Source organism: Solea solea, chromosome 7, assembly GCF_958295425.1.
Source record: "Solea solea chromosome 7, fSolSol10.1, whole genome shotgun sequence".
Taxonomy (NCBI): Eukaryota; Metazoa; Chordata; class Actinopteri; order Pleuronectiformes; family Soleidae; genus Solea; species Solea solea.
In genome coordinates, this window is record NC_081140.1 from 21,186,319 (window position 1) to 21,208,474 (window position 22,156).

Sequence of the window (22,156 nt, forward strand, 5' to 3'; positions counted from 1 at the left end):
AATATATATAAACAAAATAAACCTGAAGCTTATAACAGATATTTATTTATATACAATCATGGAACGATGATGTAGAGTCAACACAAAAAGTATATTTAAATTTAAAGGCTTTCTTTAAAATTAAAACACCGTTTCTCTCCTGCGAAGTATAAATTTGGCACAAAAAAAGGCATCTTGATGTTTTAAATATGTTAGTAAATCTTTACGGAGAAACAGGGAAATACAAAAGAAAAAAGCAGTACACAAATCAAAAGAAAAGAACAACTGACACAGATTGAAGTGGTGGGTGATGGATTAAAGATCAGACACGATGGTCTCTGTTCGGAGCGGTGAAAGAGAGAGGGAGGGGGAGAGAGACACACAGGGAGAGAGAGACACACAGGGAGAGAGAGACACACAGAGAGAGAGAGAGAGAGAGTGAGCGAGAGCGAGAGAGAGACCCACACACACACACACACAGGGAGAGAGACACAGAGAGAGAGAGAGAGAGAGAGAGACAGACACAGGGAGAGAGACACACAGAAATACCACAAACACTGAAAGAGAGTGCACAAATGCACACAAGTCAGAGAGGGCAAGAGAGAAAACTCACAGAGAGACAGAGGGAGAGAGAAACAGCGCATGCGCACGCACACACGCATGCACACACACACACACACACACACACACACACACTTGTGTTAGCTTTTTAAAATTAAACATTCCGCCTAAAAGTCCGTCCTTATCCATCGTTGCGCCGTAGACTGTCCTGTAACCAGGATGGTTTGGTTTGCCTGCACACATGACCATGTCGCCACCGGAAGTACACAACCAATGTTAACTTAGTGTTCATTTTTTTTAATGCTTTAAATTAATTAAATGAATCGCCAAAATTAACGTGTTAACGCTGACAGCACTATATACTGTACATATATATATTCACTGAACTAATAGTGTTTAATAGAAGGAGAGAATGCATAGATAATAATCAGGTTTATTTCTTTCTTCCTAACCCTTTCAGTAACCTCACATGACCTTACACTAAAACATTATGTCACCCACCTTTAGGTTCTGTCCGTCAAAGGGCAATGACCCACTGACCAACGTGTACAGGATGACACCCAGGCTCCAGATGTCCACCTCTGGACCATCATACTTCTTACCCTGAAAGAGTTCTGGGGCAGCGTAGGGCGGGGAACCGCAGAAGGTGTCAAGTTTACTGCCTGCAGTGAACTCGTTACTAAAGCCAAAGTCAGCTATTTTAATGTTGGAGTCTGCATCTAGTAGCAAGTTTTCCGCCTGCAAGAGACATCAATAAGAAAACACATAAAATGCAAAGGAGGATTTAAACTGAACGTAGCTGGTGAAACTTCATTACAGTTCATGGTATGGTGGCAGAATTGATGTCCATTATCTTATTCCTTAAAATGTGAAAACTTAATGACTAAAAAGAAAGTTTATATGGACAATTTTTTATTAATTCTATAATAAAACTGTATAATCACCTTCAAGTCTCTGTGAACAATCTTCCTCTGATGACAGTAGTAAACCGCTGACACAATCTTAAAAAAAAAAAAAAACATTAGAAGAGAGAAATTGATGTTGAACCTACACTCATATATTTACAAATAGACAACGTTACAAATAAAAACGGACAATATTAATTTCTTGTTGTGTGATCACACATTTATTGTTTTAATTTGGTTTTAACCACGGTGGAAATTGAGTGCATGTCTGTGTTGGTTTTCTTACAAATTTAATTTCATCTGACCAAATAAAATTCTTTGCTGAGCACTCATATAGTCAGATAGATGGATGGGCATATGGACAGGTGTGGGCTTTTACCTGTCTGAACTTAGATCTGGCCTCTTTCTCCTTCATTCTGCCACGAGCCACGAGGTAGTCAAACACTTCGCCTTTAAAAAAAAAAACAACAACAACAACAAAAACAGTATAACATGGAAATTTCTTCTTAATCCAATGCTTCATACCTTCCGAACATTATTCTTCCATCTGTATGCATTCATGTGTGTTTCAATCTGGGCTGACACATGCTTTGAGGTTTCATCCATTACCATGGTAATCACAATACTACATCAATATTCCTTTAATGTGTTTCTATGACTAATATTTATCCATCACAAAAAAAACTCTAAATCTACAAGTTCTTTAAATCACCTGAAATCTATTATTAAGATGTATTGCACCTATTAACATTTTTTAATAGGTAACATAACATAAATACTGTTATGTGTATGTGCCCACCAGCCAAATGTTTGATGTCTTAAAAGGTAAAACAGGTTGAGGTTGAGCTGCTCAGAGCAGCATATCAGCTGGTGAGCTGCAGCCTCCTTATTAGGTATTGGAAAAAAGAGGCTGCACAACATACAGAGAGCAGCATAGAGGAAGAGATTAAAGGAGGAGTGAAAATGGTTAAGAGTTCATGGGAAACAGCTGAGTAATGTCAAAGAGCTGTTTGAATAGAAAGGCAGACATAAAGGATGGATGGATGAGGTTTCACTACTATTTAAGTCTTATGTATGCAATACTGGTGAGGGTAATGTGAATGTTGCTGACCTCCACTGGCATACTCCATAATCAGGTACAGAGTCTTCTCCGTCTCAATCACCTCAAACAGCCGCACTGTAACATGCAGAGAAAGAGATATTAGCATGGATGCCCGCAGATACACACACACACACACAAAGTGATTGTTCCGGGTGAAACTAACCTATGTTGGGGTGCTTGAGCGTTTTCATGATGCGTACCTCTCGAAACAACTGAAAAAAAGAATAAGGCGTCAGGTCAGACTGCTATCAAGCCATCTTAAAATGACACATGGGTCTACACAGTACATTTCACAGAATTGCTAACTACTAAATAAAAATAAGTATATGCTAACTGTACTAAAGTACTCTAAACACCACTATACTGAGAAACACAGAGAGAGTTGTGTAGCACTGATAGGCTTAATTAAACTAAGTGTTAACTTGACAATGGTTGGAAAACAACAAGACACACACTACTGTACAGCTACTGTATGGTGGCAAACAATTCATGTTGACAAGTAAATATTGATATAGTAAACAGAAGCGTATTGCTGCCACACCAGAAAAAGAGTTTTATGTCATATCTTATTAAAACATGAACGTTTTCACATTATTATGTAATAGGGATTAATTTTTTTTTTTCTGGTGTGGCAGAATTATGCTTCTGTAACAATTCAATACAATGGTCTCATTTAAAAAACAAAACAAAACTATGCTTAAGTAGAGATTCTTTGTACTTCATCTTTTCTGTGTCTCATTCATTCATCAAATTAACTGTTTTTCAATTAATTCATACAGTGCACAGCTGGTATATGGACACATTACCCTTCATCTATGTCACATAAACACACACACACACACACGCACGCACACGCGCACACACGCACACACGCACACACACACACACACACACACACACACACACACACAGATATGTGTGAAAACCAGAGAATGTCATTTGAATATGGATTCCAAATAGATATATGTAAATGTTTTAAAGATTGTGGTTTTGCCACTTCTTTGCATACAGCCTCCATAAAGTGTTAAACAAATTACAATCCTTATTTTTACCCTTCATTAGTTGTTATGGTTTGGTTCTTACTGAAAAAAGTAAAAGTGCATGAGTCTGTGTCAGCAGGAACATTAAACAGAAATAGAAAGTTAGATAAACTAACTAGCTAACTAACTGGTAAGAAGAAGGGCAAAGAAGAGATATGAAAAAGTGAGGGTAAACAGGGTAAAAGACATGTAATAAGTATTGGGTATTTTTAACTGTCAGTGTTGAGGTCATGTTTTGCTGTGTGAACCAGTGAAGCAATTTTCACTTCCCTTTGGAATAAATTATTTACAAGTCAAGGATGACAAAAAAAGAGCAAAAGGACAACCAGCGAAAAGACAGCAAATACAAAAGAAGGAATGCACTGATGCCTTCATTCTTGTTGCCGACATTCAGCTTCCTTGGAAACACACTCCTCCCGTATCTATCTATGAGGCCTGGAGATTTGGGTCTAGTCGGTCTTTGGAGTTTGAAGTTCACATGTGACGAAAACAGCAGGACATTGTCAGGGTGAGATGCGTTTACAGCAGGTGGATCTCTGGAGGATCCAGGTGAGGGGGTGGTGGCTGGCTTGAGCATGCTTTCAACCATTCACTCAAAGTGGATCCTCCACAATATCAACTGCTACATTCTCACATGAGATCACTTTGATATTAACATTAGAGGGGAGAATCTCTGAAGCAACTTCTGCGCAGTGTGCACATCTGCGTTCACACACAGTTCCTCTGCACAATCTCTAGAAAGCCTCCAGAGTTCAGTCACTGTGTAAAAACAGTTTTATGATAACATTTACATATTTGTACAGTACAGTGAAATGTTTAAATTCCTCTGTATCTCAAGTAATAAACCAGTAATATTCTGGTTAATTATATAATTTAGACACAGACATTTGATTATAATTTAGATTTGGCTGTGAAAACATTAGCATTACCACAAGTGTCTGCCTCATGAGGTTTCCTGCTGGCACTGCATGACAGAAGGAAGTCACATGTCACTTTTGAATAATATGACAGTGAAAGTAATTCATCAACAATCATGTGCTCATGATGTCACAAGGTTCACAAGCCAGCACATCTGATCTGCAGTCAGAGCAATCTATATATCCTCTAAACTATGTACCCAAACAAGCCTAGCGGAATGTCTGGAACGTCACGTCTCTACTCATCATTTACTGATATCATGTATGGTCATGTAGATATGTAGATAATATTTATGGTGAGTAGAAGTTATGTCCATATTTGACAGCCTTCTTAAGTATACACCGCACACAAAAATGTGATCCAATGTTGTTTTTTATAAGGAATATGCCACTTTCCCACAATAATTTATTTTCATTTTCATTCACAGAGGGCTACAGATTCTGCATTATGATTCATATTTACTGCATTTCAGTCCTAACAGCGGATGAGTGTACCACATGTGTCAAGGAAGTAGCTTTCTTACAGTTAAGTAACAACATTTCCACAATGACATAACTCAAAAAGTTGCCCAAGGCGGTGTATGTCCGACTGGGTGCGTGTTTTCATAAATGTCATAACAAACAGATTCCTGGTATGCAACTGACCCTGAGTTAAAACACAATTGTAGTTCACCTACGCAAGCACCCATCCTCCCACACAGACACAGACAAAGACACACATCAATTCAACCACAGTATACAGACACTAACAAGTTTCGTGCTGACTGCATTAGTCAGCAAATGGTCTAATAATAAACCAAACATGGAAGAACTGATGTATAATTATGTGAGATGTTTTTTGTTAATGGGTTTGCAATCTTCAGTTAAAATAATCCCATATTTCACCCTCTTTATAAGTCAAATTTAGGTTCTTTTAAATGTGCTCTATAAGTACTGTCAAGTCTGACTTCACTTAAGATCAATTAATTAATTTAGATGTTATGTCATATGAATTCAGGTTCTGTGATAAAACAAAACAAAACAAAGACTTCAGACACCATGGGCTGTTGAATTAATTACTTGAAAAGGGCAACTTGATTGGACAAAAAATAACTCATAAGCTGATTTGTATTAATGTTTATCAAAGAGACACAGCAGCAGTACATTGTAAATTTAAAAAAAAACCTAATATGGATTTATATAATCAAGATCAATATTGGAGAGGCATTCACACACAAGTGCCAAAGGAAATAATATTAGTTTTTATTCCTTTATTTTACTTTTCCTACTCATTGCTTTAAAAACAGGAAGTCACATCAAATCAAGCAGATATTGAATTGCTCAGTGCATCAGCTGACGCCCTTTCACCTCTTTCTTTCTCTCCCCTATTCTGTCTCTTTCGTACTCATTCACTGTTCTTACCCACTTTTTCGATGCTTCTGCATATGTGGCCCACTAATTGATCAAATCAAGATATTGTCCACTGCAGGTCACTGGCCCAACATTACACAAAAATAAATAGTGGGTTGAATTTAAAAGCTGCAAAAAAGAGACATTCAAGAACCAGAAAACTCAGCAGCTGGCCAGGAAACTGTCGAGTCACTGGTATTGATCAACAGTCCAATCAGCTGATTGTAGAACTGATTGAACATTGTGGTTGTGGTGTTCAGATCTATATCTAAATGTCCTCTATGTGAACAGAAAAACTTAAATCGCTTGACTTGTGTTCATTTGCTCTCAAATTACTTCTTATTTCTCTTACATGGCAATGGCCCCATGTCACATTGCCATGCCAACCCAGGTATTAATCCCAGGGCCTTAATCTCCTGCACCCCAGAGGGAAGGGGGAAGACATGGAACACCAAGTACATGGCAGGAGCTGTATACAGACACACACATAACCAGACAGACAGACAGACACACCCAGAAAGACAGACAGACATACAGGCACAGGATTTCTCAGGTTTAGAAAATGCTTCTATACTCAACTTTCAGTCAGCATGAATCAAAATATGAGTGTTTCTAGGAAGGTTTATCTCTGTAGGAGGGAACTACTCTGACTGACTCTTTTTTTTAACATGGATTTACACAAAGACTTCACCAATTGTCATGTTTTGTTTTCTCCCACACTGGTGTGTGGGTTTGATTCATATGTCTGGCCTGCCAGTCTCTCGACCTTTGACCTGTCTATCCAGACCATATCCTCACTCACACACTCTGCGTACATAAACAGACACAAAAGGAAAAATAGCATGAAGACGACAAAGATGTTGAGACTGAGAAATGAGAAAATGGTAATGCTAGCTCACATATTTAAAATCCTAGCCACTTCACATCACCACTGCGCAACACAGTCTTGCATACTACAGTACTCAACACTACATGAATCACACTTCCACTTATCAGCTGCAGCCAATCACAAGACCAGAGAAATTCAAAAGACAAAAAAGGTAAAGAGAGAAAGACAAAGAACAGGAACATGAGAGGGATGAATGAATACACAGGCCTCTCTCTACTCTCACGTCAGAGTACCTCTTGTGAATCACCCTCTGTTCATGTGTACTCTATGAATGGGGCAGTCTAGATCTTAGTACATGCCGACAGTGGTTTAGATGAACCAATTTATCCTTCTTCAGTAAATCCATAAAAAGTATTCACTGCAAAATTGTTTTCCTGTGTTGTTCTACTTAGAAGTCCATGTGACCTTAACAGGCACCGTGCTCTGCTTAATCACAGTCAACATAAAAACAAGAGATCAATATGTGTTATACTGATAAAAGTTGGCTTTTCTAGGCTGTTTCAAGGTGAGAACTGTAAGGGTTATAGTGCAGCACTGTGACTTATGCCTAAAAGTAGAACTCTGTAGCTCTTTCTGTGTCTTCATTGAGCTGACCCAAGACTCAAAGTTCCATAGTGCCAATGCAGGTGATGCGGACCCACTAAGACTTTTGACTTTAGATCTCTACATTATTTGATTTATTATATATATAAAAAATAATTTGCACAATGAAATCACATACCTTATAAATACCTCATCACAAAATCTTGCCAGGCAAACATATCAGCAAGCATTCACTTAATCACCTACATCAGTGAGAGACCTTTCATGTGTGTATTTGGACAAAGATCAGAGGAAAAACCTCCACCGTACAGCACGATCCACTTCAGCTCATGCTGATGCTTCTCTTTGGCAGAGTTAAAGGCAAACAGCAATGAACCTAACTGTCAGTGAGAGACTCTAATGAGTATCATTACTCAAGGCTTTGCCTCCAATCCTTTACTTGTCGCTGGGGAACATTCAAACAGACTTTTGACCCCAAATCTCCTTTTGTTGCCTGTTGCTGGGAGCACTGCCCCTCTATGTTATGCTAATAGAACGACTACTAAAACATGAACAAATTTTCCAGACCCTCCATTGGCTTCATGTACAGCAGTAACTGGAGCCTGTCCATGCAATTAACTGAAACATGAATGAGGCTTGAATTTAATTTCTGGTCTCATTTGCTAGCAGTTTAATCTAGATCATAAAAAGCCTGACTCAGCTTGATTAAATATGAAGACTTGTGTGCATACATAAAGTGCAGGTTAAACTAGAAACAGCAAGGGAGGGATAGAGACAGACTGAGATAGGGCATTGTCCTTCCTAATTTGCTTTTTTTGATTTTGTGGGAAAAAAACTTCTGCTCTCATTCTGTTCACCCTCTTGTCCATTTATCGTTTTATTATTCCCTTTACATATGGGCTCATTCACAACAATTCATAGAATAATATGATTATGCACAGACACCCACAAGGACAATAGCAATGCAGATAATGGCATTAGACAAGGTTTTAAGGTTATCTGCCTGATTCCACTCAAACACACACAGTTCTCTTCTGTTCTGGTATCTATCTTGTCCTTCTCAGGGTCTCTGCTCCTGTGCCAAGACCCCCATCACACCCCCCACTTCACCCCAACTTGGCCGACCCTTTTGTGTGCCTGTCTGGAATTCAGCTTCAGGCTGAGAGGCCTGGGTGAGGGGAAAAGACACACTTCATAGCATTAGATGGTGGCCCAAACACTGTCCTACACACATGCACACACACTGGATGGCTGCCTACAAAATCCTTTTCTCAGAGTAACACCAGGCTTTGATGGGGCCCCGTATAGTCTGGTAGGATACCCAACAACACACACCACGGGGAAGAGAGTGCACAACAAGACCCTGCTTACTCCTATTTGCTGCCGACTGATGAAAAAAAAAAAGAGTAGAAAGTATGATACGACGGACTTACTTTTCTGTCTATACAATATACTCTTGTCCTAAAAGCAATGTCCAAACTGTTTAAAGGAGCTGTAGCTCTGCTTTGGAAAACTGTTTTGCGTAGGTAATCTTTTTTTATGTTAAATGTTTTTTTGTAAATGTGAATAAAGTAACAGAACGAAGACCAGTTTTTTGGTTTGTTTTTTAGACAATAGCAAGTTTTACCCTCTTAACAGAAGACATAATGAACTTTCACAATTTAGAATGAAGACCAGTTCAGCTTGACTTCCATAAAAACAATGGTGTGATTTTTGTTCATGATTTGAAGTTATTATGTTATAGTGGTGGATGTGAAATGTGTGGAGAGAGAGATAGGATACATGCATGTGAGACACAAACACATACACACACACTCGTTCAAGGTCTTTTCTAGAGATACAAGAGATATAAGCAAATGATGCTCTGAGAAAAAAGAGATGCTGTTCAGTGTAACCAGTGTCGTTTCCCACAAATCACACAATGACACACACAACCATCCATCACCTCAGTTTCACCTCTGTTACACAGAATCACTAGTTTATCAGGTGGTGATAACAGAAATGACACAATGTTTACTTTGCTGAATGAAGTTGACTTGAACTCAGATTGTTTTTAGTGGCTCTGGTTCTTCATAAATGTGAGATATTATATCCCGTTAAAAGTCTGTAAAATGATACACAGCCTGTTAAATATGAACACATTCAATGTTTGTACACATCTACCTTCCTGAAAATAAAGTTTTAAGTTTATAATAGAATGGTTTTAAAAAGCTGATGGAATCGTTGAGTTCACACCGGAATCTTGAGCAGTGATCTAGTGCATTTCTTACAGCTCTGTAGTTGATACCCCTGCACCTAATTTAAAGTGTCTGCACACCTTCTACCATGTTCTATGTAGGTTTTGTCTTTAAAAATCATAAAACATATGTTTAAATGCTTCAAACACTCATTTGTATTCAACTAAATACCACAACTCTTCAGTATGAAGCGTGCACCTATCAGTCCTGCAAATATAAAGCTTTGGTTGTTTTTTTAAATGGAAGGAATCAGGGAAATGAAATGCTGAGGTGCTATAATACTTTGAAACAGGGACAGGATATGAATGTCTGATATTTGTGACAGTTGTGTGGTAAAATAATGGAAATATACACTGCCTGGCCAAAAAAAAAGTCGCCACATCGTTGGACTGCCTCTAGCTTTGATTATGGCACTCATTCACTGTGGCATTGTTTCCATAAGCTACTGCAATGTCGCAAGATTTATTTCCGTCCAGTGTTGCATTCATTTTTCACCAAGATCTTGTATTGATGATGGGAGAGTAGGGCCACTGAGCAAAGCCTTCTCCAGCACATCCCAAAGATTCTCAATGGGGTTAAGGTCTGGATTCTGTGGTGGCCAATCCATGTGTGAAAATGATGTCTCATGCTCCCTGAACCACTCTTTCACAATTTGAGCCTGATGAATCCTGGCATTGTCATCTTGGAATATGCCCATGTCATCAGGGAAGAAAAAAATGCATTGATGGAATAATCTGGTCATTCATTATATTCAGGTAATCAGATGACCTCATTCTTTGGGCACATAATGTCGCTGAACCTAAACCTGACCAACTGCAGCAACCCCTTACCTATTTGCTCAGATAAATCCAGGTGGCGACTTTTTTTTTTTGGCCAGGCAGTGTATCTGATCATGGACCACATAGTGAAGTGACACAGATCTGATTGAAAATTTTTGTGTCCTCACAGCCCTGAAAAATCAGATTTGAGTCACATTAACCGAAAACATCTGATGAGTCACTTCAGCCTAAATGTAGCCATAGACAAAGAAACTGATCAAACATCCACTGTGTATTTTGTGCCATAAGAAGTGCAAGGCTCTCATGAAAAATGGGTGAGTGATTTGTTTCCAAAAAAAGAGCCAAACCAACTGTGTCTCTTTTTTTTCACTTGGTTTGTTTTGGGTTTAGGTCCATACGGTGGAGTAGTGGCTAACACTGTCGCCTTGCAGCAAAACAGCTGACTGAAGGCCTTTCTGCATGAAGTTTGCACATGAGTTTACTTTGGGTACTCCGGTTCCCTCACACAGTCCAAAAACATGCAGAGGTTAATTGGACACAGAGTGTGAGAGTGAATGGTTGTCATCCCTGTATGTTGGCCCTGCAATGGACTGGCGCTACGTCAGCTGGGATTGGATCCAGCAGCCCCTGCGAGCCTCACGTGGAGGATAAAGTGGCAGACAGTAAATGAATGTTATGGGTTTGGGTTGAATGAAAACAATGGCTGGCTGGCAAGTTGAGCCCAGTGTCATGATACAAACAATCGAACAGGAGTCCGCTTTAGTATTATAATAAATATTATTAAGTCAATAATTTACAGCTGTGGCTGTACAGTGTAGTTCTATGCTGCATTGTTTATGCTGATGGCAAAAGCTGATAAATGTTAATAGTCTGTGATATCAGTACATTCAAATCCCAGCCTGGACTGGTTGGCTAACAGGATACTGTTAGTACTTATCAATAAGCTCTATCGAAAGTCCAGGTGTAGAGATTTAGACAGTCAACAAATACATATTAATGACAACATGCTAAATATTTGCAGACATCAACTTATTCACATGTGATTATTTTCTCTTCTTCTAAGTTTTATGACACTGTTAACTGGAAATCTGTGGGACAATTTTCTGACCTATTCACAGACAAAAACAAACAGATTAATTAAAAACAAAATAAACATCGGCTAAGACCCTGGACAGTACTGATCACACTTTACTGCTCAAGACAGCATAAACAGATGCTTGTGGAGCTTAATAATATGGTGGAGTTGAAGAGTCCATTCTCAGCACTTAATTAAGCTTAAGTGTTTATTTCAGTGCTGCAAGAACCAGCAAAACAAAAGTTCCACAAGTTGCACAGCCAAAGAGCAAAATTAAAATAGCCAATGTATTAGTGGTTATATTATACTGAACAGGATCAGAACTCAATGATTTCCTAAAACTAGACAAAGAACGTCTTTTATCAAACAGCAGTGGGATAAAGTCTGACATCTTCAGCCTACTACTGAATTCCCTCTGCAGTGATGCAGTTTCCCCATTTTTATCCCGCAGCCAGTAACCACTTCCAGATCAACAACCATAAAGTCAAAGTTCAGACTGCACCATGCATGTAAAGATGTTATTGTGCTCAGTGACTGCTCCAGATGCAACACAGATGCAGACAAACACACTCAGGCTGATCATGCAGTTAAGGGTTTAATTAGATAAGAAGTGAAAAAAAAATAGAGCACCTATTTTGTTGGTTTTATAATTAAAGGTGAAAAGAGTGGGTGGTACATGTCTACTACACACAATGAAAACACATACAAAAACACATCACTCACCTTCTGTAGGCTTGTTGGGTTCAGTTGGGTTTTATCGATGATCTTTATTGCAACCTGATGAGAAACGTTAATAAGTAAGTGACCAATAGATCAATAACAATCTTACAAAAAACTATTGATTCCTCACATATAGATAGTTTTTAATTCATCAAGATTTGTCCCTGTGGTATTAGAAGGGATTAATTTTATTGTACAAATGTTAACATTTTGTGGTTATTTTTGTAATTGTGTTTATTGCTCCATAATTCTTTTCTTAATGGCCTGACATGATATCCTTAGATGTCTTATATTATCCATCCAACAATGTAAAATCAAACATATTCATGTTGTCTATGAAAACCAACAAAATGCAAAATGTATCATATCAGTACTTCAATGTCTACACTGTATAATGACAGAGTAGCAAGTGCTGTGCAAGTTCAGTTTCTACTACTTTACCATGCTTAAAATGAAATTAGTTTTTGAACTAGTATTAATCAAAAGTTAAATAGGAAGAAAGTGGTAATTAAACTACCACGTAGTAATGACTGTGTTTTACTGCATCACACTACCACTTTAAACCAGAAGTATTTTACTGTTTTCTGCTTCATGTGGGTGGAACCAACAGCTCTCACATGATCGAGCCAGCAGCAGAACCATCAACCTTTTACTGAGCCTGATGGAGTTATGAGCTTGGATAATGTAGGTCATGGTTTTATGAGAGACTATAATGTTTTAAAACGCAAAGGAATTACACCCAGACAATGTCTCTTCAAGGTGTCAAGGCTGTGAAACGAGACAGTACTGGCTGACTGTAAAAGCAAACAGAAGTCCACAAGTGGGTTGATACAGAATTATATTCTACATCCCAAACCTGGAATTTGAAAAGCTAGGGTCTGCTTTGACTCATCACCTCATTATCCTTTGGCCTCATTCCAACACACACAATTTTATTGATATTTTGACCGAGTGCAGTCTTGAGCAACTTTTGCAGGTAACCATCTTCACCTTTCAAGCTTCTTGGAACTCACCTCTATGCCAGTCAGTATGTGACGTGCCAGTTTGACCTTGGCGAAGTTGCCCTTGCCAATAGTTTTGAGCAGTCTGTAGTTTCCAATGTGTGGCTGCTCATCTGAACACAAGGCAATGGAGTTACGACATCGGGCACCAAGTGAGCGGCTGGACCAGCCAGTACCCTTCTCTGAGCGGCTGGCCGACAGGGAGGCATGCTGTGAAGAGAGAAAGATGACTGGTCAGTTTTACTTAACACTGTGCCTGTCATAGTCAATAAAAACTCAGTTTTGTAGCTGGTCTTCAAACAAATGTATTCACATTTATTTCATGCTTTGCAAGTGCGGATGTGTTCTTTTCTCTTATCGTAAATTACAGTAAATATATCAGACTGGTTAGACATAAGAAATAGTAAAAATGTCTCCAAGGAGTCAAGGAATCTGTAATAACCCAACGACACTTCTAAATAATTTACTCTAAAGCCAAGCGCCTAAACCGTGAAAAGATGTAGTCTTTGTGCATGGGAAAGCATGAGAATTAGCATAATATTTGAATAATATATGATTTATTCAGGTAGAGAGGATATTATCCCACTATCAAGTTGGAATAGGGCATGTAAGACTGCTGAAATCAATTTCACAAAAATGAAATGATTATATAATCTGGTTAATTAATGGATCTGTATTTAAATTCAGATTTCATACTATATTGAGCAAAATATTATAATATATTTAATATTAATTGAAGGATAGTGACTAAAAGGATTTATTGATAAAGAGTGTTCATTGAGTCTGGGTGAGTCTGACCTGACCTGAACCTTTAGATCAAGTGATCTGATGTCTCACAGCATAAATGTCAAAATCTAATCCCTTCATCTTCACTGAGCACCAGGCAGAAACAGAAATATCCAACAGACACAAACTAGTTTTATCCTTTCATCCATAAACAAAATGACACAAGGACCGACGAAGGAGACGCTTGTGCCTGCAGAGAGCAAGCTGCTGCTGCTGCTTTGTTGGAGAGATGTCATCTTGATCAGGTTGACAGACTTGTGTTTCTAGCAAATCAAAATCAATCAAATTTTATTTGTATGACGCAAAATCACAACACAGACCTGTACACCAGTATTTAGTGTAACCTGAGATGAACTAGCATTTTCTAATAGAACTAAGATAAGAATGTAAGCACAAAGAAAGATATCACCTGAAACCTGTCCAGTCATACAATTCAGAAAAGGCCAATAGGTCAATGATGGGAAAGAATAAACACACAAAAACCACAGATGTATGACAGTGAGACAGATTTATCTTTCCATTTATCCAGCCTCTTCTTGCTTCAACCCAATAAACCAGTAAGTAAACAAACAGGATTTGAGCAACAGTGTTGCAGCTCTTTGTACAATGCTCCATATAGATTATTTGATTTTAAAACAGATGTATAAGCAAAACATGTAATAGGAAAGAAACTGCAACAGGGTAAAAGGGAGAGAAAAGAGAAATAACTCACAGTGGTCTGTGAGAAACTGCACATTTAATTAAATGCTTAAACAGTCCATGTAATGACAAATATCATGTGATGAGCCAAAGATATCTATCTATAACTATTTCATAAGATAATCGCTTATTTGTTTTACAACTATGCCACAAATCCCTGCTATACTAAATTCTTTAACCACCTGCACAAAGTCGGGTTAGGGGAGTCTATAATCAATTCCTTAAGACAAACCCAGACTTCTTCCTGCAACTAAACATACTGCAAAAAGTCATGAAAATGAAACAAGAGAGCATCTGTTGTTACAACTTCACATCTGCTAAGACACAGTAACAATGCCTGTTACTGCATCTTCGCCTGCCTTTTATACCTTTATTTATACACAAGAAAGAAATCTGATTGGCACCCCGCACCTTCCTAAAATCCTCTGAGCATCAGTGCCAAAATTAACTTGGTTCTACTAAACTGTGTCCCTCAAACTTTCCCATTCCTCATTCCAAGTAGAAAGCGAAGCAAAATGTCAGGGAGACAATGTTTTTGAGGATTTTAACCACTGGCTCCACCAAAATCACACCAAAATAAAACCTGAAAAACTAACCTCTTTCAAAGGTTTTAGGGGGAAGCATTGAAGATTTTACAGAGGCCCTGGAAGGAATATGGTCACATCAGAAAAGAAAGATAGATGTTGCGTGTCCAATTTATCTCCTCACCAATTTTCACCATGTCCTCACCCTTCCCCCCATTTATTCCCCAGCTCATCTACCATCCCCCAGACAAATTAATTTGTCTCCCTTCGCTCCCTTTTCTCCTCTCTATTCCCAGACCTGTCCTCTCTTTTGTCTCATGCCACTATCGTTTTTTTCAGCAACCTCACATAAATTTAAGCTTCATGCTGTCTTCCTTCATCCCCCATCACGTTATAATCCCCCTCATTCTCCTTTCAAGGAGCGCAGTCCATCGATTTGTGCACTCCTTCTGATTACCACGCAGTTTAATTCAAGAGGAGGCCCATGCAAGTGTGTGTGTGTGTGTGTGTGTGTGTGTATATGGGGTTGGCCAAAATGTGAGGAGGGCTTTTGCTGGAAGATTGGGGGAGGTCAAGGCATTTTGGTGAAAAGTGTGGGGTTGGAAGACCCCTCCCCACCATTACACATGTAGGGTGACATTTGGTATAGATGATAGATGGAAGGCTGGTGGATGGTTAAGTGCCTGCTTGTGTGTGTGCAAGGAAGGGGGATTGGGTTTGCACTCTTACTATGTAATTTGCAAACAGGTATATAACGCTGGTTTATCTGCATCTTTAAAATACTTAATATTAATTTAGTGATATCACAGGGAAATCATGGAATAACTGTTAATGCTTACATCCTCCTTAAGATAAGTAAATAAGTGTCAGCTAAAATATGGGGGGGGCACTATGGTGACATGCAAGTTTACATCTCTGGCATTCCATCAGCTTTTGTACAGTACAGCAGTTATCTTTCATCTGTGCTGGTCTGTGTGGGTGTAGAGCTGAATAAAATGCACACAAATGGATGAATGGAGACTCCAGACGCTCTACTCTGAATATGAGCCTTATCTAAACTAACACAATTCCAATTTTTTTAGTCTCACTAATGTGGATATTATTGCTTCCTTTGTTATTAAACTCTTTATTAACTTTGTATGTGCTCATTGCCAATGGCTCTCGGAAAATACAAATATGATCGTCTTCCTCTCTCTGTTATTAATGAGTTAAATGAAGCCAGAGGCGCGGCAAAAGGAGGGCAGATGACTGCTACGTCAAGACTCATGCTGTGACGAACACAAACATGTTTCCAAACAATGGCTCACACCCGGAAGGACGTGTCAGTCCCCGACAGCCTGAATGTACTCTAGGCAGGATGTTTGATGTTTGATGTTGGTCCCCAGCAGAGGAATGGTGTAACTGTGAGCCATCCCCAACTTCTGCTAACACACACACATACAGACCCACTATGTGTGCCCAGTTTCCTCTTCCTCTCTTGCTGCTGTGTGGCTCTCGGCCTTGTGGCCTCAGTCTAGTTTGTTACTGGTCCTAACCACACCAGCAGACACACATTGTCTCCATGACATCACAGATCACAACATAGAGATAACACTCCTGAAAACAAACAAATGGGTTAACCTGGTGGCTTATTTGACTACACTACATATTAATATGTTACTATATAGAGTTCTACACACATCTGTAATACCCAAAAGTGCTTTTTTTTATGAATAATCAAAACTCCTTTGGGTTGGCATATTGCTAGTTTATTGGTTTACAGTGGAACCACAGTATCCACAGCTAAATAGAGACTTTTCTTTTGACATCCTCCTCCATCCAGCTACTCACCACAATCCTGCATATATTGAATACAGCCAATACACATTTGAGATATGTGATTTTGGAAACCACACAAGAGAAATAAATTGAATCACACCCTTACATTGCAGGAGAATGTGACAAAAGCAGCAGGACGTTGCATGAACATAACCCACGTCACTTCCTGTCCTGCTGACAGAAATGTCAATACGATGACAGCTGTGGTGTCACATGTTGCTCTGCAACACTCCACACGTTTCCTGTAAGGTCCCATGACGAACAGGGAGCTGCCAGAAAAACATGTCAGAAACCGTGGCAGACAGATTGTCTGATTCTGTGGAGTTGCTGAGGGATATATGTTACCTTTATTCTTTTTCTTGTTAAGAAGCACAAAGCAAGGGGAGAGTTGCTAGCTGGAAGAGTGCATTAAACAGATGAGTCACATTGAAATAAAATGTAAGTTGTAGTTAATTAACAGTGTGCAGTTACTAATAGAATTGGATTTCTTTGTTTAATTTCAGCTGTATTGGACAGAAGGGAGAGGGCAATGACATTTAGACCTGGTGCTGGATTCCTTTTGTTCAATTTCTTTTAAGGATGGAAATTAGCATGAGCTACATGTCTTCTTTTGTAATTGTATGTAGTCATCTATTTTTATAAAGATTGTTTTCCCTTTTAAATAAAATAACACCAGCTTTAGCTTTTCAGTGATTCAAATTCCTACCAATAACCATTAGAATGTGAGTCAGACCAGTTTTGCTGAAAGGCCACAGAGGCTCTTGTTTATTGATATATTTCCCCAGGGCATGCAGAATTGTGTTCTTACTGGAAGCTCAACCTTCACTCTTATGTGCCAAATACAGTACCAGCAGCAATGATACATAAACATAACTCAATTTCTTGGGCTTCTCTGCAAAGCATACTGACTCTAAAACACACAAACCTCCGGTTTATATAAATACATGGCAAATGCCAGGGTCAAGCTCAGTTATTTTCCATGAGTTTTACTGACGGAGGTTTCTATCCTCAGCCTGTTGAACGATTTTTTTACAGCCTATTAAATAATTTAAGAAGCTGGAAACTTCAACTTACAGACAGTAAACATGATGTGGATGTTTCTGAATGCTGTTCAACATCCCAATTTAAAAAGTAACTACTAACAACATTGCTTTTTATGCAGCTGTTTTTACACCAATTATTCCTGTTGTTAAATAAGTAACCCTTCAAGCTACTTTTAAACTAAATGAGCATTTTCTCAGGATTTCTGAACCCAGGTAAACCCACTGAAAAAAGTAATAACACCATTGCAAGGGGTTGATCTGCCCTGTGCTGTTTTTTCTCTGTGTATGAATGGTGCCATCATGAATACACCACAAACAAAATGAGTTAGAGCATGAAAAAAAACAATAACAGCTCCAGGGAGCTCAGTAATAATGTTACAGGGGTTACAATTATATCCCTTTAACTTTGGTCCCTCTTTCAATTGATTGTTCTGTTTTTTTGAATAATGATATAAAAATGACAGTGCTGTCCCAAGTAGTAAAAAGTAAGATTGGCTGCAAACTAGGGCTAGACGATTTTGAATAAATATCTATTATTTTTGACAGGAATTGCGAGCGATATGACTCACAATATCAATGGGAATGCTAATTTTTACATCATTATTCTAATTTTCATTCAAAAACATATTTAAAAATTACTACTGTGTGATATTTGTATATAAATATATATATATATATATATATATTCCATATATAAAATATAATAATAATAATATATAGAAACAAAGATGTCCTCTTCAGTCTGTAGAATAAGATGTGTATAGATTAGAGAATTAATCTAAAATGATATTTTATCTGGCAAACTGTCCAGGGTGTACCTCGACTATGTCAGCTGATATTGGCACAGCACCTCCGTGACCCTTATGTGGAGGATAAACATTTTGGCTTTAACTAATATTGTGCCCTATATTCATCTTTAGTCTTACAAATCCACCAATACCAATCAGAACTGAAGCCCATGAATAAAGCTTTGGAAGTGATTGTTGAAACCTGTTTTTAAACTCAGCTTTAAGCAGATTTTTGACTACGGTGATGGACAATATTTAAATATTACTAAGAATATGAGCCTGAGGACATGAAGCTGAAGGGGACAACCACCCAGCATCGTGGTTGAAAAGAAGCCTCCCTCCTCCAGTCTGATATTATCTGGCTTCAGTATGTAAAGTGTTACTGGATTCCTTAGTCTCAGCTGTGTATAAACACACACACGGACACACACATACACACACACACTCTCTCTGTTCGACTCTGGAGACCTGCTACATTACTCAGCATATAATTCACCACTGGGCTGTGATCTTCAGACCTGTCTGAGGATAGGGCAGATTTATGCTGTTTGCATCAGCAACAGTGGAATAAAGCACTGAGTCACTCCTTGGCATTTGCTACAGACTGATTCCCCTCCTTCCCCAAACTCTGTTACAACATGTTTAACATGCAAACATAAAAACACTTTCTTAGTTGTAAAACATTTACAAAAATGATCACAACAACCTATGCCTTAATGATAATTTAGTTGAGAAACATAACTACAATGTAGTCTAATAAAGCCAGACATTCACAGGTTGCATACATAGGCTCAAAGTGTAGTCATTATATCTAATAAATCTTATTTGAAGGTAAAAATCAATGTCCAAAATGTTGCCTCACTGCAGAGAAACTCTGTACAAGTGTGTCTGTAACATGTCTATTTACAGAATGCGTATTCATTTTATAGTTTACCTCATTTATGTATTCTATCTAAACTTTAACCAGTGGGTTGCTTTAAACCAATGTGTTCTTCAAATTCTCACATTTCTTTTTTCTTTAACTTATCTTCCTAGACACCATCTCTGTATCCAAAAGCCTTGACTTAAATCCTCTCATTCACTTCACTGCAGACTATATGTTCCTTCTGTATCATTTCCCCAATGCACAGCCTTTGTTTCTGCCAACTGTGTCACTTCAGTCTCACCCTAAAAAAACCTACTTCAAAAAGAGCCTTCTATATTTACCTTTCAATATTAACAAGTATTTTTAATTGAAAAAATACATGATCTACTTGGTTAAAGTTCAAGTCTAGTCTAAAGATGTCCCTTTGTTACTTTAATTTAAATAATATACAGAGGAATTATTGCTGAAGAAGACTTGAAACTATTAGGCCACACTGTCAGAGAAAGTCGTGACATGTACTATTATCGCTATCATTACCCATTTTAATGAGCAAAACTGTGAGAAATGTCTCCCCTAAAGGAAAATTTAAACTGAAAATTATAGTATTTACAATAACATCACATGATTTGTGTATGTCTTGTTGCTGAGCTCCAGTCTGCAGCAGCTAATGGACAAAAACTGTGACCACTTTTTCTGATGTGATATTCCCTGTGGTTAACAAGAACATTCCCCCTTCACACACACACACATACACAGAGAGTGAGAGACAGATCACTAGTTGATACTGTCTTTGTTTCAGAAAGCCAAGAATTAAACATAAAGTGCAGTGTAAGGAAACCAGTTTCATCTACAACAGTGAACAAAAACCCTAATGACACATGTAGATACCATATGATTGTGTCCCCATCATCCAATCAAAGCAAAGGCAATAGAAAAAGGTGTGTGTAATTGCAAACACAATATGTAGCCGACAGACTACAGATGCAGAACTGTGTAGCTCAGACCCGAGAAAAGACAGGGACAGTAAGTTGACACCTGAGAGTGAGACATCAGAAGAGCACCATTACACAATGAACACAACTGGAGGACTGTGTGTTTGGACTGTTATCTTAGTGTCCTTTATGTTTGTCGGCTAGATCACTGTATTAAGTATGTGTCTTTGAGATAATAAATTTAATCTGCAGGGGGGGTGTGGGGGTCTGTGTTCAGCAATTAACAATGGGTCTGTGAATTCTCATTCTTCACATGATAGCCTGATCTCCAGAAAATGTCATCTGGTGAACAAGTAAGGCATTGGGGAAAATCAGCTTTAATTTGGAGTAAATACAGAACTAGTTAACATATAATGATAATAGCAATAATTCATTTTATCATCCTTAAGTAACTCAGATTTCACATTCTCCAAGTAAGAAGATGCCACACAGATTTAACAAGTGGGATGCCTGAAAAAACAATGCAGACGGGGGTGTTAGCAAATCCGACAAAATGCACTCACTTAAACACTCTGCCAATGTCATGCTGTTGAGCAACTCATTTACTGAAAACTCAGCTAAATCTGTTAATCTTTTTTTCCCCCAACAATGCCCTGATTTATATTCACTTGCATACTTTCACAGCAACCATGGTTTGCCCCTACCGCCCTGATATCGATCATCGTCAGACATGCCTTACTCATGGTCAGCTTTGATGGGAGCTGTGTTCTGAAAATGTCCGTGTATCTGGCCCTACTTCTCCAATCACAAGGAAACAAATGCTCATAAATAAAAATACATATTCAGTTGGTTTGAGCTGCTTGACTGTACAATATGTATGTGAGCTATTGTACAGGTCACCTAACATGGGCCCATCTGATTTCATACCAGTTGTGCACGGTTCAGTTGGCCCCATGCAGACCCAAGGACTAAAAGAGCTGTCTGTGAGTGTATCTGATGTGTAACTAGGGAAAAGGAATGCCGTCAACTTCAGGGCAACATGTCAGGACAGCAAGCTTTTGAGTCTTGCTTGTCCATGTCACACAAAAGCCTTGCTCTGCCCTCCAATGGCACAATGGGAGATATGTTGCCCTTTATATTAGTACACACAGCTGTACATGTACACACAAGCACTTACCCACACCTACTATATGACTTTCACTTCCCTCTCTCAAGCACAGATGAAAACCTCATAATTAGCCCCAAGCAAAATAGTGTCTATTCCCACAGCACAGAACAAACATACAGTGCATGTTAACTGTACTTGTGAGGACCTTCACCACCTCAATGCTAGCTCTAACTTAAACTGGGGTCTCCTATCTGTGGTCTATACTAGAACTAAAATACAAGAGCTAAACACAAACACTTGCAGATGCAGGTTTAGCAGGTATGGTAAAGTTGTCTGTGAGTGAGTGCATGTGATGACAAAAGATCTGAGGAGCAGCTAAATGTCAAAAGTCAACATAGGATGTGTAAAGTAAAATTACAGGACTTAAAGTAACAGGACAAAATGTGCTAAAAGCAA

At 38.5% G+C, this 22,156-nt stretch overlaps 1 protein-coding gene across 4 annotated transcripts in view; it reads right to left on the bottom strand.

Annotated features, from left to right (window-relative positions):
- The window catches only part of mark4b (MAP/microtubule affinity-regulating kinase 4b), a 40,842-nt gene that overhangs the window by 15,054 nt on the left and 3,632 nt on the right, over positions 1-22,156 (bottom strand). For all 4 annotated transcript variants that reach the window (XM_058634727.1, XM_058634728.1, XM_058634729.1 and 1 more), the window contains exons 2-8: positions 13,150-13,347; positions 12,140-12,193; positions 2,711-2,759; positions 2,557-2,622; positions 1,825-1,895; positions 1,485-1,541; positions 1,042-1,278 (exon numbers count right to left, since the gene is read on the bottom strand). In XM_058634727.1, coding sequence (XP_058490710.1) covers positions 1,042-1,278; positions 1,485-1,541; positions 1,825-1,895; positions 2,557-2,622; positions 2,711-2,759; positions 12,140-12,193; positions 13,150-13,347 — 732 coding nt within the window. The remainder of the gene's footprint in view (positions 1-1,041; positions 1,279-1,484; positions 1,542-1,824; positions 1,896-2,556; positions 2,623-2,710; positions 2,760-12,139; positions 12,194-13,149; positions 13,348-22,156) is intronic.